The sequence below is a fragment of the Lissotriton helveticus genome, chromosome 4_1 (assembly GCF_964261635.1).
Source record: "Lissotriton helveticus chromosome 4_1, aLisHel1.1, whole genome shotgun sequence".
NCBI classification, from domain to species: domain Eukaryota; kingdom Metazoa; phylum Chordata; class Amphibia; order Caudata; family Salamandridae; genus Lissotriton; species Lissotriton helveticus.
In genome coordinates, this window is record NC_136063.1 from 395,705,264 (window position 1) to 395,732,621 (window position 27,358).

Genomic DNA, 27,358 nt, shown 5'->3' on the forward strand with positions numbered 1-27,358 from the left:
ATTTAGAAAGTATAGGCCGATATCACTGCTGCCTCTTCCAGAGTCATTGATCAATACAAGCTTCTGGATATGTTCCAATCTGGTTTCAGTAGTGCACACAGCATGGAGTCAGCACTGGCAGCTGTCGCCAACAATATCAGAGAGGTTCTTCATCAGGGATGTTCCGCTGCCTTGATCTTTTTGGCCCTCTTGACTGCATTTGATACCATATCACACTCATTCTAGTGGCCCGTTTGGCTCTACTTGGAATTAATGTCAAGGCACTCCAACTTCTTCACTCGTTTTTGTCAAATATAACTCAAACTGTTGGTGGTCACTCTTTTACATCTAAACCTTTCTTGCTTCCATGTGGTGCTCCCCAGGGTGCTTACTTGCGTCCTTCTCTCTTTATTTTATATGTGGCTGTGCTTGCCAGCCTTATTTTCAGCTCTAATTATTTTCCTATGCGGACGCCGCTTGGATTAACATCATCTCTGACAATACTCGCTCAGTCCAATTTTCTTACGCTTAATGCAGGTTTTGCTGTTTGGTAAGGATGTGGCCTTTTGGTCCAATGACTGGTGGGCAGAAGAAGGTGCCCTACAGGCGCCAGTAAATCTGCCAATAATTTGGGCATTTTCTTTGACAATGGCCTATCTTTTACTTCTCACATTAACAAAGTCACTGCCACCAGTTTTGTCATATTATGTGTTTTAAAAAAGATCTTTCCTTTTATCCCAATCACGTCATACAAGACAGTTACTCAGGCCTTAATTGCCTCCATTCGTGACTACTGTAATGCCCTGCATGAATATACTGAGCGCTGCAATCTAGATTTCAAGTGGTGCAGAAGACAGCAGCACTCCTCGTTCTTAAATTAACTAGGCGCTAGTCAGTATTAAGGGAACTATGTAAGCTCCCCTGGCTTCCAGTCCCTATACACCCATATTGAAAGTGGTGTGCTGGGCCCACAAGGCACGTAATAACCTTGGTCCCAGATTCATGTTTGCGACATTTCAGTGGTATATCCCTGTCCATTATTTAAGATCTAATAGTAAGAGAGAGGTGGTGGTGCCTAGGATTCGGGAGAAAGTGTGGAGGTAAATTCTACTCCTACTTTACAGTGAAGCTACGGTACTCACTGCCATTAGATATTAGGTCCATGAAGAATCATATTGGTTTTTGATCAACTTTATTTGCTGACTTTTCACTTGTAATCGCTGACTGGATACTTGCCTCTGGCTGGCAGCACAAAGATGCCTCCAGGTAGCAGTGAGCTTTAACATTTTCTTTCATTTCATCTTTTTTTGGACTTTGAGGTCACAGCAGATTTGAGTCATCTTCTTCACCTGTCTGCCTGGAGGTTGTGCCTTTATCCACAGGGTCCCTCCAGTGAAAGTTCGAAAGTGAACCTGCTATCACAGTTTCAACCTTCTTTGCCTAATTTTCTTTGTGCTCGAGTTATCAAAAGAGGGTTTGTTTTGCTGTTCAATTCCTCTTGGGCTGCTTGCCTGTCAAGATTTGCTAAGCAGGCTTCCCGTGGGCCATGGAGAAATCTCTCTCCAATTAATGCATATAGTCTAATCTCTTCAAGGTTTATATTTTTACTTCCACCCAGCCCCTACCTCTCTCTATCAACTCTCAGTATGAGCGGTGTAATGGGCCTTCTTCATTTCACAGGTCTTCTATGTTTACGGTATGCAATGCTCTTCATTTTGTTCCCTTATTGTAAATGGCATAACGAGTGGCGAGAACCTGTATTAATCGACCAGTCCTTTTACTTTGTAGTGGTCCTACTTGGTTTGTTCTTTTGTGGCTTCTTACTGATGAGAGAAGTCTTCCATAACTACTCTGCGCAGGCAGCTCTGATATCCTCTTTCTCGGTCTTGCCTTCTGTCACTACTGGAGTGTTTTCTTCTCCTTATTAGGGCCACTTCCCTCTGAGTAAGAGGCTTCTGGACTGAACAATGAGCCTCCCTCTATGGAAGCCGTTGTGTTAAACTTGCTTTATCCCTTTTTTTAGCTCACAGCAAGATTGATAGAACAAAGTCTTCAGCTGGCCTTAGCGCCCCATATTCTTTGGATAGCCTCTTGACAAGGAAACTTTTTAAAGTTTGATTAATCACATACATTGATTCACTTTAATTTGCAACGTTTTAATAGTATTAGCTCAAATTGTATTAACACAAATCTGGTAGCATTTCAGAAGGACTTTAAACCCACTCTCTCAAACATACCTAACAATCTATGTTGATTTTACTAAGCCACTCCACTAAAACATTTTCTGCTTCTACCTTCTGTTCTGCCACATTCATACCTGGTAATCTTGCAGAGTCCAAGACGAGAAAGGCAAATGATGTTACTGTTAACTAGCTCAAAGGGACTGGAGCAGGATGTGATTATATAGTGTATACCTCTGCATTTTTTATTAAATAAATATTGAAAAATAAAGGTTAAAGTAAAGTTATAGTTAGGTGAATATCTCAGTGACAAAATTAACGTTCTGAACTAAAAAAACACATAAATGACCTAGTTATAGTTAGCAGAGCTAACTGTAACTTGCACCCCCGCCATGCACAGCTTATGATATCACATATTACAACACTCATGACATGTTCTAAGCGGCAGGCAAAGCCAAAGCTTACAAACTAAATAAGAATAGCTGCACATACATTTCATTTTTAAAACGCAGTCATACATAATCAACAGCGGTGGGCAAAATCAATGTGCTTCCAACCTCTTTGTGAGTGTATTTGTAAAAAGCTGACAGTGCAACAGAACTGCCATAGGAGCCAAAAGCAGTCCCCATATAAAATAGAGAAACACTGGTAAGGTCAGAAGAACACAGGACGTGATATTTGACTTGAAACTTATAAGCCCAATGTAATTGTGGGAGTAGTTAAGAGGAAATCTGCGTGGACATAATCATTTAGATTTTTTTTAAATGCTGAATGTGGGGCAGTCACACACAAAATATGTTCCAAAGGAGATAAATGCGACAAAAAAAAATATAAAATGTTCAATCTCAGACTCCTAATAAAGATGTAAAGCTACTCAAAAGCCACTTTATGAATGAATAAAATACATTATAACCGTAGCTTGTGATGTTATCCAAGTGATCTCCTAGGCATTACAAATCAAATAACATTTACAGGCCCATATTGGGGATCAATGCTACAGGGAAGTGGTCTGATGTGACATAAAATAAATTGCCCTGAGGTGATGAAGGCCATATTCTGGTTAGTGAGTAATGTCCTTACCATTTAGTGTAGAAACCGAGACTGAAAATGGAGTCAGAAGTGCCTTGCCAAAATAATTGCTCAAGTATTAGCTACAACATTGGTCATTGGGTGCTACTTCCTGCTCTTTTTGTACCCTCCTATCCCTTTCCACCATACTTTACATCTTCCCCTGTCTTTATTAAATCCTCTCCTTGAGCCTCTCAGCCCTCTTCCTCTCATTTCCATCTACTCAGCTTTCTTCTCCATCCTCCACCATTACCTCATATTTCCCTTCATACTTACCATCCTCTCATCGGAGTCTTCACCTCTCTCAACTCCATCTTCGCACCCAGTGAGTCCATCAGTACCCACTGAATCTCAGGGTGAAAGCCTTATGCCAAAACTGACACGGTCGTATAAATGAATGATTGCTACTCTATGTACAACAGCTGGAATTAAGTGGACAAGCTCTCAGAAAAAGTTAACAATAAAAGGACATAGCAATCAGGTAAATACCAAACATTGAAAACTAACCTTCAATCCAAGCATTGCTCCTGAATCTCTAGGTACGCTTCCATCTTTTAATCGCTTGTTTAACAAAATCCGGCCAATTAGACGATCTCCATCTTTGGATGGCTGCCAGGTGACAGGATGCTAAGGTGTTAATGTAAAAAAATATATGTGAGTGTTTCCCTCCCCCTCCCAAATACATTTGACAGTCTACTATGTAACACGTATTTTGAAATCTTACACAAAATATGCTATGATTACACAGTGTTTGTATGCATTCTAAATAAAAGTATTCATTTGCATGCATGTTTCTTCTAAAGGCTCACTACTTATACATCACACAGCAAGCAAATACTCACACAACACAGGTAGTGAGAGAAATCCATGTGATACCCAATATTAAATTGTATTGCAACATCTGGCCAATGCAAAATACATAGTCTGGGGCTTAAGGAAATGTATGTGCCCATTCCCAGGTGAATACGGTACACTTGGTCTCTACTTTCAGCAGTAGGTAAAATTTATTTTAATCATAACCAAGTCATTAAGCCCTAAATTTCATAGTGTTGTGGATTTTTCACATTAACTCCTCTCACTGCTTTAAAGCACAAGACACCAGCAAATACAGACAATATAAACTACAAACTGTTTTATGTTATTATAAGGCCAATTTGTTTTTGAAACGTGGTCTTTTGACGTTCAATCTTCCATGTCTATTGTTTGGGCAACGGTTTCCACCAACTCTAGACTTGGAATAATTTATCAGGTACCGAGACATTTAACAGTCCAATAACTGCACGTGCAAATATATTCAATAGAAATGTGCAGGCAATATATACAATTGGAATATTTCTACCTTTTATGTAATCATAGCGATAAATATTGTACGGTTTCATGCTCAACTAATACACCATGCGACACTGAGCATGTTTATATCCACCAACTCTAACCACAACACACATAAAGCAAAACAGGAAAAAGCAAAGCACGTGGCAAAAAATTCTCTACGACACAAAACCACACCAAAATGCAATGGCAACAAAATAAAACAACAAACATGAGAGTAAAAGGGAAAAAAGAAAAACAACCTTTTGTGTACATAGACCGCAAGTATCTTCCTTTTAATCATAGGTGTGCTAGGGAATTTCATTGTCTTCAATGGGAATGTGCATGGGAGCAGTAAGCCAATCCGACTGACTGCTCAATAAAGTTGATAATCTTGGTATTGAGAGAGTTAAGGTAAAGGACTCTGGATGTGGCCACAAGACCAAATAATACTCTGTGCCTGGTGACTGATTTTGTTTTTTGGGCTGCCAAAAGGGGGTTTGGTTTTGTTTTTCTTTTCTGCACCTTTGGAAAGCCTAGATTGACCAAGAAACAGGCTCTCTTTCAGCTGTGTGTAGATTGAATGAGTGACAGAGAGCAAACAAAGACCGAATGAGCAGGGTACAAAGGCAGGCTGCACACTCTCAGTACCTTCTCGCTATGGCTATGCTCCTCGTTAAGAGTGGTGCTACTGCACGTATCTACCCCAGAGTCTTTAATCTGAGGCTCGGACCACTCCAGATCCTCTTCCAAAGAGTGGCCACCAAAGCACATCATTCGCTTTTGCCCCTCAGACAAGCTGTTGAAGTCCGACAAAACTGCCTGCTCACTAGTTTTTCTTTTTCCCCTTTGACTGTCCCCTACAGGTGTGGAATAAAAAAAAGGATACAAAAAAGAAAACATGCAAAGGTGTAAATAAAACAAAAGAAAAGTGAGATGGTAAAAGAATCTAAATGGCAAGGCTCCACATGTCTCACCAAAGACATTGGGGACGCCTCACTGCTATGCCAAGACGTATGGTCCAACCAGTTGTAATCCATGTCTCCTGTGAGGGTCAGACAGACAAGACAGTGCAGTAAAGGAAAGTTGAAGAAAGGACAGATAAAGATATCACACATATGAATCTTGTCATTCTATTCCACTGAATTCTTCGCAACGTGTCATTTCATTTTTGATCTTGCAATATTAAAAACTAAAGTCATAAAGTGGATTTGTTGATCATTGCTAAACAGATAATATCTAGTTAGCGCAGCCAAAATCAGCAGTTAACAAGAGAAACAAAGGAAGGCTCTGTTCATTGGAAGGTAGGCAGTGCATTGGGCACCCACGTATGGCTGCATGACCTTGGGTGGTTAACATCAGGTGAGCAGGCAGTAAGTATGAACTAATTCACTGAAATGACTGAATTCACCAGAGGGCAGACTAGTTGTTTGGATCCATGGATGCAAGGATTACGTCTGAAAAGCTGTTGATCCAGAGCATGGCTGCATCCCCTGGTTCAGCGCATGTAAATGTAGTATATAATCACTCTTAAATAAACAGCTTTTAATTTATTATTTCAAAGCACACAACCAAAGATTAATTCTCTTTTTTGTCTCCCCCTCTCTTTGCTATCACTCTTCGCCTCTCTTTTGCTTATTCTCTCTTTTGTTCGCTCTCTTTCTTCTATTACTCTTTGTCTCTCTCGCTTATTCTCACTCTTGCTCTATTCACTCTGTCTCTTTTGCTTATTTTCTCTCTTGTCCTCGCCCTTTCTTGCATATTCTCGCTCTCGATCTTTCTCCGTCTCTCTTCTATCACTATTTGTCTCTAGCTTGCATACTCTCTCTCTCTTTCTCTCTTCTGTCACTCATAGTCTCTCTAGGACAGTGAGCTTATTCTCTCTCGTTCCTTTTCTCGTTTATTTCCTTGCTACTCTCCCACTCTCTGAGCAGGTGAGAGACACATTTTTGCTCTGGGAGCAAAAATGTTCCATTTTAGAACAGAAAGAATCATCGAGGTGCTAAGAGAGGAGTACTCTAAATTATTATGTGCATTAGTTAAGGCGTTGAACACAATTAGCAGCACAAATCGCAGAGGCGATGTCCTCGTTGTTTTTAGAGTTAGAATAAAACATCACTGGTACAGAAGGCTCCGGGAGAACGACAGTGTTGTAATGACTAGGCAAGCAGTTAGCTCAATTTAAGGGACTACTTCAAGGGCAGTTATAGAGAACAAAAGGGCAGTGGTTTGCCTTATAATGTGTACACCCTATTAGTTGAGCCACTGTTGGACAGGATTATATTTAGATTAGCACAAAGTTTTGGAAGTACAAAGTTACAAGAATGAGCAAGGCTACACGTTCTCCCAGACGTGCTTACACATGCAATTGTAAATTTTTTTTAATGAACTCTATTTGTTTCTTTTTAATAGGCCAGCACATAACGTTTCAATAAAGGACGTTATACTACTTGTCTGTGAACTGTTGGTGTTGTAAAATGCACAAAGCATTCGTAGATTTCCACAACAAAGGAAGACAATGGCCCGGCACCACAGTTTAATGTCCGCATTAATGTGGCACTAATGTTTCTCAAGCTCTAGGGAACAAAGCATGACTACAATATATTTCCTTTGATTGAACCAATGGTGTCATCTTTAACGATCTCTTCAGCTACTCCATTCGGCTGAGACAGCTTGGCAATGTGGCTTCAACTTTGACGAATTATATCGAAACTCTATCTGGGATATGGTTATTACCCTTAGCCAACACCCGTATGGGAAAGGATGCGGAACCATTAACAGAAGAGGAAGGCACAGGCCAGGGACATAGTACCGGACTAAAGGACAGATGTTCACGACTTTAATCATGAGCCAGGAAAGTAATTTAACTTTTTGGAGTCTCAAGCTCAACCAATCTACACCCTAAATACACGCTCTAGTGATATGATGAACTAAACTATTAATTGTTATTACCTTAGTCCCTCCCTATCCACACCCAGCAACATTTCTCAATGTAAGCATGGGATATGTCTGAGAGACTGACTCGCATTAAGCCCGAAGGGGGAAAATGCAGAGGGACATGATCGAATAAACTATGAAACCATTCAAATGAACAGAGCCTTTAAACAGTGTAAAGACAAAAGGAAAAAAAGACAAAGAGACTGTACATAGTAGTTTCAAAGAGAGGAAAAGAAGTGGTGTTTTAGCTAATGCATATGACCTATTCCTACTATGTTCATGTCTTTGTCAAGAAGTGATTAATTGACTACTTCTTTGCCAACTAATCTTACGACTGTCACCAGAGAAATCCACTGTATTGTTACCTTAACACATACCTTAACTCTACATAAAATAAACAGTGCAAAACATTTCAACCGATAAATCTAATGGTAAATAGGAAAACATAAATTATAACAATGAATACAAGCAATGCAAGTATTATTCAAAAAAAGATTTGATGATCCGCTAATAAACAGAGACAACTTAACACATCAGTAGAATTACTAAGCACAATAGGAAATTGGGTTTTTCAGTGGCATTTAAGCACCTACTTCTTTTAAGCAGAGAGTGTGTTTTGCAGATGGAAGAAGCACATTGATGGACATCTCTGATGCGTGGAAGCAGGAGTACCTAGCTACTATTCAGTTTCACAATGATCTTAGGAGTGCTTTGAATGATCTTGATATTGGGAAAAGACCCGTCAACAAAAATACTAAAGGGAGATTTAGCAACTTTCTTTTATGACCTCACTAACTTGCATGAAAAACTCAGGACTGTAAGATCACTCAAACCCCACTGCAAATAATTTTTCGATTTCCAGAAACTATCAAGCTAAAAAACCTAACAGTGCCAAAAAAAAACATTCACCTGAACTTTGTTTACAATTATTTTCAGAACATAATGATATACACTTGTATAGGAGCCACTTTAATATAAGTCCACATACAAAGTGCATGGCCTCAATGGGTTTCGTATTACTTGAAATAAGCACACAGGTTAGTGTTCGCTGGGCTTTCTAAACCTCTACAAAAATCAGTAAATAAGGACTTAAAAAACAAACCGTTAAAAGTCATCCATCTGGACCTATCAATCGTAAGTAAATAAACTTCCTACTAAAAAAGAAAGGGGCGCAAAAATAATGTTACAACATTGTAAAGTATCAAAGGGGAAGAAAAAAAGCTTGACATGGGAAATACAGACTGCCTGATACATAGCAAAGTAGGCATTGGGTCACCAGGATCTTTCTCGCGCTGCAAGATGACTGCATTCCTACACATTCATTATTGGATTTCACGTATAATTGTGTCCGCAGGTTTTTGAAATTTGAGATAAGAGTATATCTGAAAGTTCTAAAGTTTTCTTGAATCATGCTTCTAAAGCATCAACTCCTCTGTTTATGAATAAAGACTGAGGAACATAACTAAAAGAGCCTGCACCTCTGAAGGGAGCCAGTCCATTTAAGCCCCAGTACTACTACTTTGCAATTCTGAAGTAAACAATTGGTAAATGCCATAAAACATAGGGTTACTGCCCTTAAAGGTGAAAGAACGTGTAAGAACATCAAACACTGAGCATATAAGAGGTAATGTAGGGAATCGGCATTTTCTGCATGGTCAGCCCAGGTATTTTGCTTTTTTATGGATCTTATGTTTGATTAGATTTTGATCCTGTGAATGGTGACACTACTATTTAGTGCCACAGTGTGTGTACTCTGTCCTCATAACTGTACTGTTATCTTGGTTTCACCCAACAGGTGTATTTAACTTTCCAGTAAAGTCATTTTGTGTCGGGGAAGAAATTGCACAAATGGTGTGGAAGTTAAATGTCATGAGTGGCTAGAGTGTGCATTTACACCATTGACACATATGACAAAAACATGCTTCAGGAAGCACCATTGTGCTCAATCTGGACTGCAGCTAAAATTAAAAGCACCGCAGTGACCCATGGCAGGGAAAAGTGATTGTGCCATGTAGATAACCTATTGTATATACGATTTATATCATCAATACACTGGGTGCTTAATGTATAAAATTGTGGCATACTGAGGGTCACTGGCATTATGTGATTTTGTGGCAGTGGCATTTCCCACATAATGCATCCTTTGAGGCATAGTCTGCACATTTCAACAAAAACATTGTTTCTAGCTCATACAAATCAATAGTTTTTAATTATGCAGCAACATGCGTGGAAGGCCCTCACAAAGATTGACTAATCATCTTTCTCTTGCTTAATTTTGTATTTGGGGGAAAAGTGGTACGAATAATGTGAAACCTTTGCCCAGAAAGTGTAAAAATTGCAAAAGATATTTTGGTAATATTAACACTAAATGCGCAACATTACGCTACATAATTTGCCTTTTCTTGCTGCATAATTTAGCCAACCCTACTGAATAATTTGGCCCTCTCCTCCAGCAAATTTCAGTGTCCCTTGGCAAACTACATATTTGGACTAGTATTCTTCACAGTGAACAACTGCCCAAGATTGGTTTTCAATGTGTAGGTAAAGCTGCATTTTACAGGAAAAAGCTTAGCTCATTATTTAATTTTTCCATCAGGGAAAAGGCTAGAAGAATGATTACAATGTATATTTCACCAAGTTTGAAAGATTTTATGTAATGATGAAAGTTGATTTTGATATATTTAGTGGAACAGTAACTTTAAGATATTTACTTTGTGGAGCCTGAGAGAAAAAAGTTTAGAACTGGTTTGTCTTTCAGCATTGCTCAGGGGGTCAAAAGCATATATTTGGCGGCTTGCTGTTAGCCCTACTTTTGGAGAGCAATGGCCTAGCCTCTGGGTTCAGGAAGGATGGGCTGCTGCCAACAAGTCATCAGTTAGCAGGCATTTGCAATCTAGGAGGGGGCAGGAAAAGTGACATATCAAAGATCAGCTTTAACAGTTCTTTCTTCAATTTAACAATACCAAATGGCACAGGCAGGAATAGCTCCCATTCATATTCAGGGCCATTCCAGACTTTTGGCTCACACTCTAGCAGGAAGGAAATCCTGTTCTGGCAATGACAGAGGGGATGATACCTCATCACCATAGGGGAGAGTATATGGGAAGGACCACAGGTTCTTCAGGTAGAGAATGGCAGGACCATTAAAAAGGGGTGGAGAAAATGTGTGAAAATAGCCAGAATTGGGAGTAGGCAATTCTCCAGTCGCCTGCAATTTCACAGGATAAGATTGGCACCCTACCACATCCTTCTGAGAATACAACTGAACATGGGAAGAAAATATCTTCACTAAAGCGGACTCTACTAGACTGCCGGAAGAAAAAAGACTAAAGTCAATCCTGCAAGCACCGCAGGGAACTCCAACTGCTCTGCAGGGGTCATGAGGCTAGTCCACTGTTACCCGATACAAACACAACAATCAGGATTCGTGACTTGCAGAAAGCCCAGCATATCGCTGAGGACTTGGCTCTGCAGGAGTCCTGACTGGAGAGAGATCTGGTGCCTAGAAGCCTGCCCTAAGTATCTCCGGGTTGATGGTGTGACCAGAAGGAATTTTACAAACCACTGGAGAAAAGTGGGTCTTTGTCATGTTTTCCACCTCCGGGTGACCAGGGTAAGGTGTTGAGGCTTACCCAGGAAGGACACACATTCAACGGGAAGGAAAAAAACCCAGATACATATAGATCGTAGTTTTTTGCCACATTGAAAAGTGATTCTATAGGATCTCATAGTAAAGGTAATGGGCTTCATAGAGCCCAGCTAGAGCTTTCAGCCTTAGCTGAAAGGGTTAATTCTGAGAAAACAAAAAACTGACGAAGTCTGAAGGTAAACAAAACCCTAGACCAGGCGAGGCAGCACATCTACAGCAGTGGCAAAGCAACCTTTGTGGCTATGAATTCCAGTTTTGTTCACTTGGAGCTTTTGGCATCAGATACAATGGCTTCAATGGGAGCTCAACGACGATATATCCAACGTAAAGGGACCCTCCCTGGCTTTAGCTTTGGACAGTGCCTAGCTGAAAGACTTTGAGCTCCAAAAAGTAGACTAAGGGCCCGATTGCAACTTTTTGCGGTGCTGGGGTGGGCGCCACTCCCCAGCATCATCAAGAGTTGTTGCTGACCGCCAGTGTACAAGTAATCGTGTGGTCTATCAGGCAGGTGGTGTGGCGGTCCCGCTGCAGTGCATCTTTCAAAGGTGGCAGTGCCGCAATGGAAACGCAGCACAGGGTTCCTGCATGACATGGAGTTGAAAGTCCAGGCTGAGGGGGCATAGGGGGCCAGTAGGGTCCCTTTGTTGCAGCACCTTCAGCCTTTTCATGGAGGCCTTTCCTCCATGAAAAGGCAGAAGGTGCTGGCGGTCCTGAAACTTGTAATATTCATGGCGGTGCCACAGTGGCACCACCTGCATATTGCAAAGCCCCTGACCTCCGCGCCACCACCATGGAACGGTGGCTGGACCACCACCAGGCGCTACCACAGGTCTGGCGGTCCTCAGACCGCCAGACCCGTAATTTAGCCCTAATTCAGAAGGTAATAACTTTGCCCTACTTGGCTTACCCAACCTCTGCTTCACCACGGTTAGCTTTCAATTGCATCTAGTTCTCGGCCAACTGCAAACTGACATTTTTCTTTGGTATTTTCTGGTTTCTTAATGTTTTTGTCCTAAACTTTAGTAACTAATTTCACCTGTTCTTTTCTGATTTTGATGATTTTGGAGTCGTTTTGTTTCTTTAAGTTTTGTCTATCTTTATTAATTAGTTTAAAATTTTATTGTGTTGTTTTCAGAACTTTAAAATTGTTGGTACTGGTATAACTTAATGCACATTTTTCTGAGGATCTGCTTGCTACTTAGGCCGCAGCTATCAGGGGATGAGCAGAGATTTTTTTCTTAGAACTGTACATAACCAGGGTGTGTTTATTAAGTTATTAGGGGAACCCTCTTCCCAAATTAATAACTCACTATATGACAGGCACACATTAAATAGGACATTCAGTTGCCAAGGCACTATTTCTCCAATCACATTACACAAGTTCCTTAGGGGTTCTGTGATGCGCGCTTTGCTAATTTATTTCTTGCTGCGTCGTTTTGATTGAGTAAGAGACTCCTCTGTACCTCCACTTATGCTTTATTTTTCCAAGTTTACTCCCCCACGTTTTTACGCTGTGTTTACTCATTTGCCAAATCACCTCATTGTTTATGGGAGTTTTCACTCTTCTTTATCCATTTCACCCATCGCAGAGGCTAAAAAGTAATATTAAAGAGGGGGTTTCCAGTGTTCACCACAAAACAGGACGCTCGGTGCTTATTCTACGATGAATGTTTAGCCTTCCATGTATCCCTGAAGGGTAGCTTGGTTGAGCATTGAAGGCATAGATCAAAGGAGATGGTAAGAAGTTTGAGCCTAGTAAAAGTTACCAGTTTCCAAAAGAGCTGGACTTTCAGCCAGAGATGTTATGTTGTACAAAAAGAACAACATTTTACTAGGAGTTAAATATGTATAAATAAAATTACACTCTAAATGGAACCAAAAAATTTAATGACACAAAAAAATACAATTCTTAAAACACAACGTACACATTACAAAAAACATGTCGTTTGGAATTATCTGAGAGCTATGAGGATCGTTGCTGTGGGCTTTTATATATACCAAGTCTTGTCCCCAAATTTAACCTTGGTGTTAATTATGTCCTTTACACTGCCCTAAGTCTAACCGTTGCCCTAACAGTAATGGAACCCTACCTCAAACCTTAATCCTAACATTGACCCTCAACTAGCACTGGCCTTACTCTAACTTCTGCATTGACCTTAATCTTGACCCTTGTCCTAACTTTAACAATAACCTTTTCATTAACACTAAAAGGGCCACTATGAGTTGGTCAGGTATGTCGCTCTCCTGCATACAGAATTAAATCCCAGTGTGTTGTCAGATAGCAGTGCGGACCCCCCTGTCCCTCCTCCCTAACAGCCACTGACCATGCACGCAACCTCGGCATCATCCTCGACTCCTCTCGCTCAATGAACCGCCATTCAATTCTTTATCATCCTTTTGCTTCCACACGCTCCGCTTGCTTCGGAAGATCTTCAAGTGGTTCCGCACCGCGCTCATCAGCAGCAAGCTCGACTACGGCAATGCACTCTATGCCGGCACCGACCAAAAAATCCAAAAGAAATTGCTGCGCATTCAGAACACCTCCACCAGACTTATCCTGGGCATCCCCTGCCACAGCCACATCTCTGGTCACCTAAGAGATCTCTACTGGCTCCAGATCAACAGAAGAACATTCAAGCTCCTCACACACACCTACAACGCCCTCCACAACACGAGACCCGAATACCTCAAACACCGCCTCTCCTGTTCCACACCAAACAGACATCTCCACTCTGCCCAACTGGCCCTAGCCACTATCCCCTGGAACCGGAAGACCTTGGCTGAAGGAAGATCCGACTCCTACCTCGCTGAGAAGACCTGGAACTCCCTGCCCCTGCATCTCAGGCAGTCACTATCACTGCCTCCATTCAGGAAGGACCTCAAGACCTAGCTCTTTTTCTGAACTTCAGAAATCCCCCCTAATGCCTTTGGACCCTTACAGGTGATTAGTAGGGCTGAGAGGCCAGCCACAGTTCTGTCAAGCCAAGCATAGCGACAATTAGAGGGTATCTGTATCATAACAGGGATTTTTTGTGTTACAAACATTTTATTCACAATGCACTTGTAACTTAAAATAGGACTTGAGAAATTTGATCTGATGTCGGCAGCCAAGTGCAGCCTTCAATTATCCTATTGCATTCTCCTGTATACATATAATTACAGCAGGTTTACACCTAATGCAGCACAATTCTCTACAGCTTCTTGTTGTGGTGTAGTCATTTAACCGATTGCGCCACTGGTCGGGAGGACCTTTTATCATTATCTGAAATTGTATCTGAAAGTGTATTCTCGGAGCTAACATAAGAACATCAATTTCAAATGACAGTAAAACCAATTTGGTTCCACAAACTACTGACAGAGAGGAGGGTTTCCAACCATAAAGGTATATTATTAAATTACTCAAAATTACAGATTTTAATCCTTTAGTAAAAAAGAAAATAAGCATAAAATGCAATATTGTTAATCATTCCTCCTAAATATGTCAGGTAAAGGACCAGGCAATTCATAATACAGTACAAAATGCAAAATAGAATATATTAGTTCCATGAAGAAACTTCCTTAGTCTAAATAAAGTATCTCAAAGTAGAAAAGGTGAAATCCTAAGCAGACGATGTCAGCCTGAAATGAACCAAGTTAAGGTTCAGGATAAAGGGCAGAAATGTTCACGAAACTCACTCAAGAACTTAGAAATGTGGGGTCTCCAACAGCAAAGTCAGGGGAAGGTCTTCCCTCAGCAAAGTCAATATAGGATCTGCTTGAACTAAATAAACTAAGACACAGTTAAAATGTTACAATTCGTTCAGAACTCTTTTCTGTGTACTCCCCAAAGATGGGGCCAATCAGGTTTCAATATCTTCTTGGGGCAGGCCCACCAAAGGCTCACACATCAGTAGGACCTTGAAGATAGTAACAGTCCAATCCTCCTGGTACAGAAGGATCTTCTCATTCCCTACACATGATGCAAATCACAAGAGACTATCAATTAAAATAACTTATCGAAAAACAAAACAATGAGCTACTCTTCTTAGCTATTCGTGATTATCACGTTCTTGCAAAAGAAAGCAAAAACGTGAAAGTACAATTTCACAAACATGTTAAAAATAGCAATCAAAGCTTCAGGCGTCATCGGCCTAGTTGCAGCTAGGGCAACTTTAAAACAATAATGTATTTAGACTGGGGATACAAGAAGCTAATGATTATACTCCGATTATATAAATTGTGACCTCTGTAAACATATAAGGCCACAGATTTGCACACAAATTAATATATGATTAATAAAGATCATGGAGCATGACATTTGCATTGCTCCACAACAATTCATTCAAAAGCTGTGGAAACACACCTTTAACCTTTTGCTTTTTCCTGCTCAGCCCAAGCTCTGTTCCTGCATCTCATTCCAGTCAAAAACAAGCAGGTCTTGTCCCTGCTCAGCTTACCAAGCACTAAGAATGCTCTAGAGAAGAATTCAAAATAGTTTTCTTCTTGAAAACAGAATGCTAATGGTGTTGAGAAATAAAATTCCTGAGAGACAAGTAACATAGCTATGCGTAATGAAAGGGGTATATTTTGGAGTGCAGTTTTTTTTCTTCAAATTGATCTCACACGAATTGCTAGATTAGGCAAATACATTCACAACTACAGAGACTAATTATGACAGTATCATTCACTTATTAAATATGATAAACCAAATCATAATACTAAAACCCCACATTTTGTAAAGTCATCACTGTGACCTAGTTCATCTATAAAAGTGCTTCTGTTGTCTTTCCAATCACCTCTTGCCCTGCAGGATGCAGTCTTGACTACGTGCACGGAATCAACCACGATTCTGTTCTATTCTGTCGTTTTTCAATAGCACATGGCTACCAGGAGGATTCCCAGCCCTGCAACAGACACCAAAATAATCAAGGCTGTGAGGAATTAGTTACAAAACAGCCAGGTCTTCAAGGCTTTGTGGAAAGGGAGTTCGTGCTCAAGGGTGCAGAGTTCCATGGGTAGGAAATTTAAGAGCGTGGGTGTCAAAAAGAACTAGAATGGCCACCCTATTGGGATCTGCGGATCCTGGGGACCTTCAGTAGGTGAGCTGAAGAGGATCTAAGGATTCTTTCCGGTCTGTATGGGAGAGCAAAAGGTCTTTAAAGTGCTGGGCCTTTATAAATAACTGCCCTGTGCGTAATGCAAAGGATCTTGAACTGCATTCGGTGTTCCACCAGAAGCCAGTGGAGACCTCCGAGAGCCCTGGTGGCCGACTGATGTTTAGGAATGTTCATCAGGATCCTGCCACTATCATAAGGGACAAGTATAGTGTGGCTATCATTAATCTACAAGCCCTGTTTAGTCACTGGTCCACTTTACCCTTCCCCATTGCAGGCAGAATTCACCAATGAAAACGATTGTTCTCCCCAAATTCCTTTATCTTTTTATCAAAATTCCAAAAACACTGCCTTAACTCTTCTTCATTAAACTGAGATCACTGCTGATTAGGCTATCCAGGGCCGGGAATCACCCTAGGTCTAATTTGCGAGATCATTGCCCTACCATAGTAACAGGGCAGCTTTGCAGTGCCAGACCTTGGGTTATATCATTTGTGTGACCAGGCACAGTATACTCAATTTTGTTACTGCCGCCCCCTTTTTCGCACATGTAGGAAAAACGAAAGATAGCATGGCATGTAACCAAGTATGTGTGATACTCCATCAACCACGCTCAGACCAGAGGTCTGAATTTGACACAGACGTATGTTTTTGGGGTGGGAGTAATTGTGTATGAGGGTGTAGTGGGACCTCTTCTTATACTAACTGAACATGTCAATAATGTACCTTCCCAAGCTCACTCCCACATGTGAAGAAAAATCTTTGTTGTTGCTACACCAAATGAAGTTGTTTATATTTTGTGAACTATTTCCACAAGGCAAATTCATTCAACACCACAACATAACCAAAGAAGTAGGCCACATTCCCCTTCTAATATTGCTCTACGACAGGACACGCATGGCATGCTGGGCAGCGAACCACCCCGTTCTAAAACACTAACATTGCTATTCACATCAACACCCACAAAGGGCCTCATCACGTGCTTACATAATTTGATGCAATCCGATGCCTCCTTAATATAACCTTCCACAAGGGCCGAGTGCTGTGCACAGACCGGAGCACTGTCCTCCAGCAGGAGACTGCTTCTCATACACTTCAAATTATTACACAGAATCTACTACACATCACTGAGCATGGTGTGCTCTGGGCTCAGAGAAGACAGCCTCTGCTCTGGAAAAGGTACAAGATCCTGACTTTCTACACATGCTATGGCTGGGCCCCCGGATCAACAGATACTGGAGTGTGGTCCCAAAGACCCTGACAATTTACAAATCACCATATACACCCACCCCATAGAGTGAGCCTACTGGAATTTAATAAAGACTTTCCTCCGGGGACAGAAAATGTGCATCTTGGGTACTTGCTCATGAGGAAGAGGGTGGCTATGCACTGACGATGTGGCTGTGCACACACCCATGACGTGTGGCTTAAAGACCTTATATATTACAATGATCAGCTTGAACTTTATGCAGACTCTATCCCCTCCTACTCTCACCCCAGAGACATTTGGGAACATCTATGTAACTTTCTGCTTCATGTGAAGGATGACCTTCTCCCATTGGGCCCAAACTAATGTGTTACCTGGTCCTCTTATTTAGCAGGGACAGCTACACTTCCTAAATGTTGGATCTCTGGTTGATATGTGGCAAGTATACTGAGCGCAAAATGTCAAAAGCAGGAGCTATGTCTCCAGATCTGGAATGTCCCGTGTCACTGAGCAGGTTTTGTGAGTCTGTTGATGTAAAATAGCACATGCTTAGCAAGAGAAAAGGTGATTGTGTTCGTTAGTATTAAATACGGCCCAGCACAAGAATATTTGAAGTGAGCATGTGAGACGCTTCCCCAGAAGTAGAGCAACTATTCTTGTCTTCTTAGCCTTGTATTTTTGTCAGGATGTTAATGAATTCCCTGAGGTGCAAAATATGAAATGTTATTTGGATGAGATGGGTTTACTGGATTGATCAATGGATAGCAGTTTAAGCCCGTGGGGAAAGCAGGTTTCTTTAACTGCCTCCTAGCATAAACTCATGTTCCAGTTTCGAGTTATTTTGCACTCGTTCAGCGCTAGTAGAAGAGCTGCAGATTCATACCGCACTGACGCACAGGTCGACGCTCTTTCGCCCTACTGAAGCTTAACATCTACAATCAACATACGCCCTACGGCTTGACGTTTAAATGAGGGTCTCTTGTTTAAGGCCTTAGATTCCTGTTATCATAAAGTCTGGTTTTATAAAGAGAATTAATGTGCAAGATATAGTGTGTGCTTCAAATGCTTGACTGTTTTTAGTCTGCTGGCATTCGAGGTTTCAGAGCTTGATAGCAAAACCCAAACCCCGGTATGGTTGGTTCACGCATCATCGTACCGTTTTACTTTACAACGCACATTTTATATCACTACTCGATCTGAACTGTTTGGATAGCTTTTCATGTTCATTCTTTACGGTAGAAATATTTTTAAAATTGCATTTTAATAAGGGTTGAGGGATTTCCCCACATCCATTTCTGGGTAAAACAGGTAAATTATATTTTGTTTTTGAGTGTTTGTGTGTGTGATGCAGTGCAAACAGTCTTAACAATCAGAGTACAGGCTAAATTAAAGCAAACAATGAAACCAATCCTATCGCGAAGCCCTTTAAGCACCTTAGCAAACACCATGATCACATCAACACTCCAATCCTCCACTCCCTCATAAACTTGCTAAAGAAATCAACCACCCAAGCATATCAAAAGGCAACTATAATCTAAACAAATATGGGAGTCGACACCCCCCCCCCCCAGTCCTCAACCCAGGGCACAAGTCCTATAAAAAGAAGTGGGGGGACTAACCTAATTACTCAGTATGCAAGTGGCATCCCGGCGAGTGACATCACAGCGCATGAGGAGCTTGACATCACAGCGAGTGACATCACAGGAAGTGGCTTCACAAGAAGTGACATCAGATCTTAAGCTCTGACATATATGTTTAACATGTCTATCATGAGTACATTGGAGCAGAGGGGGCGTGGCCAACCGCCTAGGATGGCGGTAGCAAACTGGTGAGGCTTAAGACCCTCGGGGGACTAATCCTGTATAATCACCGCGCAGCAGGACAACGCCGTTGTCTGGAGCGTCCCGACGGACGACACCCAGGAGGTAAACTGTGGGTCCGATCCGGTGAGGCGGCTGCGTGGCAGTGGATGCTGGCGCTTGGATGCAGGAGCGGGACGAGCGGCCTGCCTGTGGAACCCTGTCGGAGCTGGCATGTTGTGGCCTTGCTGATCGCGGCCGAGTGTGCTCCTGTAGTGGCGGACGACCGGCCCTGACTGGCAGGCGGATCCTGCGGTGGTGTTCGGCTGCTGAGAGGGGGCCTGGCGCTGCTGCTGTGACAGTGCGGCCCGCAGCGCAACACTGGGAGCAGGTGAGAGCGGGCGCCTCGCGGGACGGGGCTGAGTGCGGGCCTTCCTGCTTCCCCTCCTTTTCAGGGGCACCGCTGCCTGGTGCCCGTAGACGACAACCCGATTGGCCTGCACACAGGACATAGCTGCGGACTCCTGCTGCTGTACAGCATGGATATTCGGTAGGGCGGGCAAGGCCTCTCCCCCTGCGGTGCGCACGGCGGATTCCACCCCACCGCCCCCCAGTGCTGCTGAGCCGTGAGACTTTGGGGGCTTTATTGCTGGGATTCTGCGGTTGCTGTGTCCGCACTGAGTCTGGCTCCTCTTCACAGTGACGACGTCCAGGTCATATTGGGACGCGGGGACGGCAGTGGAGGATGCCGCGGCCGCTGGCGAGCCTGGCGGTGCAGCGGCTCTTCGTTCTTTGACGGCAGAGGCGGATTGAGGGGTCAAAATTGATTTGGGGTGCCTGGCAAATCTTGGAGGGACCTGTGGAAGAGGACTGCCCCCCCCACGCTCCCACAACTCCTCACTCCTTAAGGATTCTCTGGCACTAAGAAAGGAGCTGTAACCTGGCGAGTGCAACCTAGACTTGTGGACTGTAGCTGCCAGTGACTACTGGGATGATCCACCCCCCCTTTTTCTTTTCTTGCATCCCAGGACGGCATTGTGTGGGGCGGGGGTGTAGTCTGGCGGTGTTCGCCCTAAGAGCCTTACTTGCCCCCTGCGGCTGGTTAGACTCCAGGATGGGCAGGCTCAAAGGCAAGGCGCTGGACAATGGACTGGCTACGGGTGCCCCCAGAATCCGCCGCAAGGGACCAATCACCGGGCACCTCTGCCACTGGTTCAGCTGAGACCCAATCCGATAAGCTGGACCTGATACTTAAAGAAGTCTGAGACTCTAGGAAACTAATGGAACAACAAATCGGAGCCCTTACGACCGGCCTTACTCTCCTGAGGGCAGATCATGGGAAGCTCGCCGACACGGTGAGGGACCATGAGAAGACGTTAGCCAGTATTGACCCCCAAATATCCGAGCACGCTACACACATAAAACAATTGTAACTCCAGGTTAGTGGCCTTCAGGACCGGATTGAAGATGCGGAGGGCCGTAATCGCCAAAAAAACGTCCGAGTCATTGGGCTTCCGGAGCGCTGCGAAGGAGCTAAACCTGCGTACTTCATGGAGGCTTGGTTCAGGGAGCATGTCGCCCCGATGGCCTGTCCCCATACTTCTGTGTGGAGAGGGCACACTGGATCCCAACATGGGCGCCTAGGGTCTGGGCACCGCCACGCCCGTTGATTGTTAAGATCCTAAATTATAGAGACCGAGACGTGCTTTTACAAAAGATGAGGGAAAAAACGCACATCCAATTTGAAAACCATCAGATCTCTCTGTACCCGGACTACACCGTAATGGTGCAGCGTCAGAGAACCTCCTTCCGAGCTGTAAAGAAAAAGTTACGGGCCTTCCCCAGCTTAAATATGCCCTATTGTTCCCGGCCAGACTTAAGGTTATGCACGGCAGGAAGACTTATTTCTTCAACAGTCCCACTGATGTGGAAGAATGGCTAGAGGTGATGGACCTGGAACAAAGTCAAGAGAAGTTGTCGAGCTCGGTAGGGCATAGTCCAGTGATGTCACAACGTCAGAGAACCCGCGGTCCTGGCCGTGGCCTGAAGGATCCTGCCAGAATTGGTCCAACTCCAGCTCAGAAGATGGCGGTTAGAGCGGAAGCATTAGCTACATCTGGATCTTTTCGCGAGGGTAACACAAAGATAACTATGGACTCAGAGGACAGCACCATTCACTCCGATTCAGAACACAGCATGACTCTTTTTCCCTCTGCGACGCCTCAGACGGGGGATGGCCTCCTCGATAACTGAACAATTAGGGACTGCCCCTTACTCAGAGAGACTGCACCGGACGGACTGAAGGAGATCCAAAAATGATAGAACAAAACGAGCAGTATCCTTTTCTCTGAGATGGCCCGCTCATGTTCATACTGTGTATACATTTCATGCAATGTAATCTGATGTGTTATGTTTTTCTTACAGATATACCTATGCAGGGGTACATAGTGTGTATCGTCCGATGGGGACCTTTAGATGGGGTCGGACATTCATGTTTACTTTTAGGGTGGTGGCCCTACGCTACTACATATGGTGATTATGTGCGCAATTTACATAGACGTGCCATGAAAAAACAAGCATTGGCATAGCCAATAGGTCTCGCCTTTGGGACCTTATAAGTGTTTGGTTATCCAGCACAATATCCTTGGTGAAACAACAACTGTTGCATGGCTAAACACTTGTAAGGTCCCAAAGGCGAGACCTATTGGCTATGCCAATGCTTGTTTTGTTTTTTTATCGAAGAAGAAATCTCCCTGAGAAGATATCCAGAAAGCATTTTGTAAGTATTTATCGTCATGAATTTGTACCTAAATACGGTAGACCCTTAACGTTAATGCCACCTTTATTCCTCATTTGCCCCTTTAAATGGAATCTTGGGAAAAAATAACAAACGCATCATTTCCAAAAATATTGTACGCGACGCCGTCCATTTGTAAATGGGTGATTTGTTTAGGTTTAACTAATCCCTACAATTTGTCACAAAAAAAGTTACAAATAAATGTATCCCGGGCTGTGACACAACGGCAATGCCAGTCATAAGCTTTTATTCGATATGCAAGATATCTTATAAGCACATTTACAATACAATCATTACAGTGTACAAAAAACATTGCTTTAAGAAGTCAGTATGAGAACACGTTTAAAAAGGATAAAAGGACATGAAAGTGCCCATTAATAAATTAACTAAAAAAGGAATTAAACCGCAACTGACAATCTCTTACAACGAATAAGCCAAAACTGTTTTAAAAATGTTGCTGTTCCACACACAATAAGGGGGGAAGTATCCGTAGTTAGGATACGCAAGGCTACTAGGTGGCTACGTGTACCCATATTTCGGAAGAGAGGTTTCAACCAAAAGCTCCTAGGCCTTGCATAGTCCGGGCATTCAAATAAGACATGCGCAATAGACTCAACCCTACTCGGGCAACATGCACAGTTAGGGGAAGAACGGACCACTGATGTCCAATTCGATACCACAGCACCTAGCGGGAGGAATCCAACTCTAAACTTAAAATAAAGAGCTCGGTCAAAGGGGAGGGTGATCAGGTCCAGGTAGGGTTCAAAGGCCGCAATGCATAGCTGCTCGCCTCTCTGTTTTATTCCGCACAGGACTGCAACGTGCCTTTTAGGGCCTCATTAGATCATGTGAATTAAATAAATGTGGTTTTCAGACCAGACGGGGATCAGGAGATGTCTTCGTGCTGCAAGTGCTAGCCTGCTTTTAGCCGTTATTTCCTTTAGATGGCAGTGTTGACAAAGTTTTGTGTTTCAGGCTGCATTCATGCTTCAGAACCTGCTTGTTATTCCGATGCCGGCAGATGTATTTTGTGTGTTTCAGACTTTGCCAATAACAGTTTGGCCTTCTCAAATGAACAGCTCTACACATGCTGACCATGCTGCTTCTCATTCCAGGGCCCCTGTGTGCACGACGACGAGTCCGGGCTCTCGCTGGTAGGAAAGCCCGCTCTTCAGGCCTTGTTACACCACTGCCACTTCTACGAGCACTTGAATCAAATGATTAAACATTGCTTCCTCAGCGCTCATACTTTCGACGCCAGTGTGAACTTTGCTAGTTGCACTCCACAAAATAATTCGTATGGTAAGTTAAGGTCATGTGGTTTCGTTTGACAGATGGGTTTGCGTGGCCATTTATGGTGCTGAAGCAACGCTGTGTGTGTTTCTGAAGAGCATGCCCTTTTCACGAGCTCCTCGGTCACAATGGTAGATGGGGCTGCATGCTCGTGTAAAGTCAACGGTGGGAAGAGGGTAGCCTTTGGGTATTGAACAGATTATTGAGAAAAACGAGTAGTTTTCTCATGGAGAGAGTTCTTGGATCGTTTACCTCCAAATTAAACGGCTGCATCTCCCTTCTGCTAGGTAACGTGTGACGTTGGACTGAAGTGTTCATGTAGGCAAACGCCTTGAGTACTTTTTTTTAAACAAGTAGGAAGTAGTGCTTGTGAGAGCACAGCGCTCTAAAAAAAAACAAGCGATGCGCACTCTGTGCTGGGGGAGGGCCATTAGCATGTAAGAACTCGCGGCAAGATCAAAGGAAGTTTATGGGCCAAAAGCGCGTGCCTGTGGCCACGTGCACTCGAAGAAAACCGCACGAAAAAAGCGGTGGAAAAGCGGTGGTTTCACGAGGATTTCAAGCACTTGAATTCTCGCCATTTCCCATTCCTTCGGAATGGAAAAGGCGAGACCTAAAAACCAGGGCCCTGTAGAGCCACCGGAGCTCTATATCCAGGGAAGCTATAGTATGGTTGGACTTTGTATGTTCAAGTTATTTGTTTGGCCCAGCACTGTTTATTGGCTGTGCCGCGTATGTTTAGTTCAAAAGGGATGGCGAATACCTGGTCTGTGTCTACTCATTGGCTCCGATGTGTTAGGAGCATAATTCATACCGTATACTTATGTCTCACAATCATGCCACCGTAGGATCTTATAACCTGCTGACCTGGAAGGTGCGTGGGCTAGGGGCAGTGCATAAGCGCCATAGAGTCCATGCTTACCTCCTTAGGCGAAAGGCACATATCGTTTTCCTTCAGGAGTCGCATCTGATGGAGGCCGAGGCATTGAAGACTCGCAAAAAGTGGAGAGGTAGTGTATTCACTACCAACTACTGGGCCTTTGCTAGGGGGCGACAATCTGGATTCGGGGTCCCGTTTCTAGAGTTAGATTGTCGTACGGACAATCAGGGTCGATATATACTGTTGAAGGGCACCCTGGATGGTCTGCCTGTACTCCTGGGAAGTATCTACGCTCCTAACTACGACCAAGACACATTTTTTCAGGACCTGGGCAGAGCCCTGGCGGGGTGGGATACCATCCCCTGGATTCTGGGAGGCGACTGCAATGCTGTCCTTGACGTGGACCTAGATAAATCCCATCCTCCTTTACATGGGGCTGGAACCTCCAAAGCAGGCTGACCTTCTCAACACATGGCTCCAGGGTTGGAGGCTCCACGACGCATGGCGTAGGTTGCATTCCACAGATAGGGAATACTCTTTTTATTCTCTGGTTCATCAGCTACATACCAGGCTCGATAGGTTTCAAAGCTCCCACACCATTGTCACGTACATACACTAATCCACTTATTTAGCCAAAACTTTCTCTGATCATAACCCCCTGGAGATCACACTTACGTGGGGCAGAGTTCCAACCCCTGTCCCGACATGGAAGTCATGGCCCCAATTCCTGAAAGATGCCCCATTTCGGGCCTCATTATCTGCCACTATCAGTAACTACTTTGATGAAAACTGGAACACAGCTGCCTCCAATCTTATAGAGTGGGACGCGCTCAAGGTGGCGGTGCGGGGCTCCGAAATTAGTGCTATCGTAGGGGCACGCCAGGAAACGCACAAGAACTTAATGGGAGTAGAAGCCCTAATGACGGAGCTGGAGCAGGTTGCGGTGACCGACCTGCACAAACAGGAATCTCTGCGAGAAGCTCGCATTAAACCCGCAGAGACTCTGGAAACCCTCAGACTTATAGACTACCAAGCTTTCACACAAAGGAAACACACTGAGTCGGACAAGTCCGGTACATTGTTGGCCCGATTACTGAGGGACAGCCCAGAGGCACCGAATATTACCTGTGTACGCTCCCCATTGAAGGGTTTAGTTCACTCTCAACTGGAGATTAACGAGGCTTTTTGTACTTATCTTAGCAGCCTGTATGCAGTACAGTCACATACCGATGACAATCTAATAGAGGACTTTTTACATGGCCTGACATTCTCTTCCACCTCAGAAGCTACACATAAGGCTCTCTCTGGGCCCATCACTCAACATGAAATAAAAGTTGCACTCAAGGGTCTCAGCCGTAACAAGGCTCCGGGACTAGATGGTCTGCCTATTGAATTCTATGACACATACTCCGAAATCTTAGTTCATAAGCTGGAGGAACTCTATAAGATGACTTGGGCAACCGGCCACTTGCCACAGTCCACTATGCAAGCCCTAGTGGTGTCGCTCCTCAAGCCAGGACGGGATGGCGCTGACTTATCCAACTACAGACCTTTGTCTTTATTGGCTACAGAATATCAAATCCTCAGTAAGGCCCTCGCCAATCGTTTAGCACCTGCCCTCCCCACCCTTATACATCGCGATCAATGCGGGTTCCTTCCTGCGCGCAGCACTTCTCTAAATACTAGGAGACTTCACCATGTCATGATGGCCACTCCCGAGGAGTATTGCAATGCCGGATGCTTAGCGCTGGACTTGCGTCAGGCATTTGACCCCATAACGTAGAGATACATGTTTGCCGCCCTACAGCGCTTTGGCCTCCCCCCAGATTATCTCAAGTGGGTACACCTGATATACGTTAACCCCTCTGCCAGGGCACGTACTGGAGGCCATGTCTCCGGAGAATATACGATACACAGAGGTACGATACAGGGGTGCCCACTCTCCCCCCTCTTGTTTGTTCTGGCGCTGGAGCCGCTGGCCATAGCTCTGAGACAGTCGTCCAAAGCTCTGGGGATACCAATTGAGGGCATCACGCACCTAGTATCTATATATGCGGATGACATCCTCATATATCTGCAAGACTTAGAGGCTGGGATGGAACCCCTTCCCGGCGTTTTCTCCACCTTTGAGACTATATCTGGCTTAGCTATTAGTGCAGGGAAGTCTAACGCCTTTTATTTCCAGGACGGACCGCGCCCACATATGCTCCAATTTGGCACGTACCAGTTGCCTGTAGCTCATGCTACCTTTAAATATTTAGGTATCCATGTATATAGAACACAGGCGGCCCAGATGGAGGGTACTATGATGAGGGCTATTGCCGCAATACGCTGAAGCATCTTTTTCTGGACATCCTTGCCACTGTCAGTGATGGGGCGGATAGCCATCTCTAAGATGGTGATGCTACCTCGACTCTTGTATTTCTTTGTCAACCGGCCCCTAATGGTGCCAAAATCCACCTTTCGCACACTGGACATGTTACTACTGGAACTTATCGGGGGGGAGGATAGACGTAGAGTTAGCCTCAAGAAACTGCAACTGGCGTCACATAGGGGAGGGCTGGGAGTCCCTGATTTCGGGCATATTACTATGCATCCCAACTACAGTGGCTGTCCTACTGGACTGCAGGCAGGAACCTACATGAAATAGGCTATGACACTCCTGATTTAGAATGGGGTACCCTACACAACCTGCTGCTCCCCAAAATAAAAATACCCTCAAATGGACCCCCGTTGTTAACAACCGCTCTACGGTGCTGGAAAAAGGCCTTACAGTATACCTCGGGCACGATCCCCTTCGCAAACAATATTCCATTACTTGGGAAACCAATCACGGGCAGCAAGCTCACGATGTCTAGATTACATGACTGGTTAGAGGCTGGCGTAGCAGAGGTTGGAACCTTGTTTAGAGATGGCACCCTATCCGATCATGCCATCTTTGTGCGGAACACTGGCGCACCAGACCGCCTTTATTTGCTACATGCAGCGGTCGTGCAATATGTTAGGGCGACATGGGCGCCTCACCGAAGTGAGCCACCACAACATGATCTAGTACACCTGCTTTACTATATGGGGAGGGGATGCCACCTAGTTAAATGGCTCTACACGGGGATTCAAGCCCAGGCGTTCATTGCCCTTACGGACCTCCGCACGAAATGGGCAGAGACC

General features: G+C 43.9%; 1 protein-coding gene across 1 annotated transcript in view; it reads right to left on the bottom strand.

Annotated features, from left to right (window-relative positions):
* RIMS2 (regulating synaptic membrane exocytosis 2) overlaps positions 1 to 27,358 on the bottom strand; it is a 1,857,427-nt gene that overhangs the window by 903,339 nt on the left and 926,730 nt on the right. Inside the window, exons 7-8 of the mRNA XM_078686898.1 lie at positions 5,513 to 5,580; positions 3,735 to 3,854 (exon numbers count right to left, since the gene is read on the bottom strand). Coding sequence (XP_078543024.1) covers positions 3,735 to 3,854; positions 5,513 to 5,580 — 188 coding nt within the window. The remainder of the gene's footprint in view (positions 1 to 3,734; positions 3,855 to 5,512; positions 5,581 to 27,358) is intronic.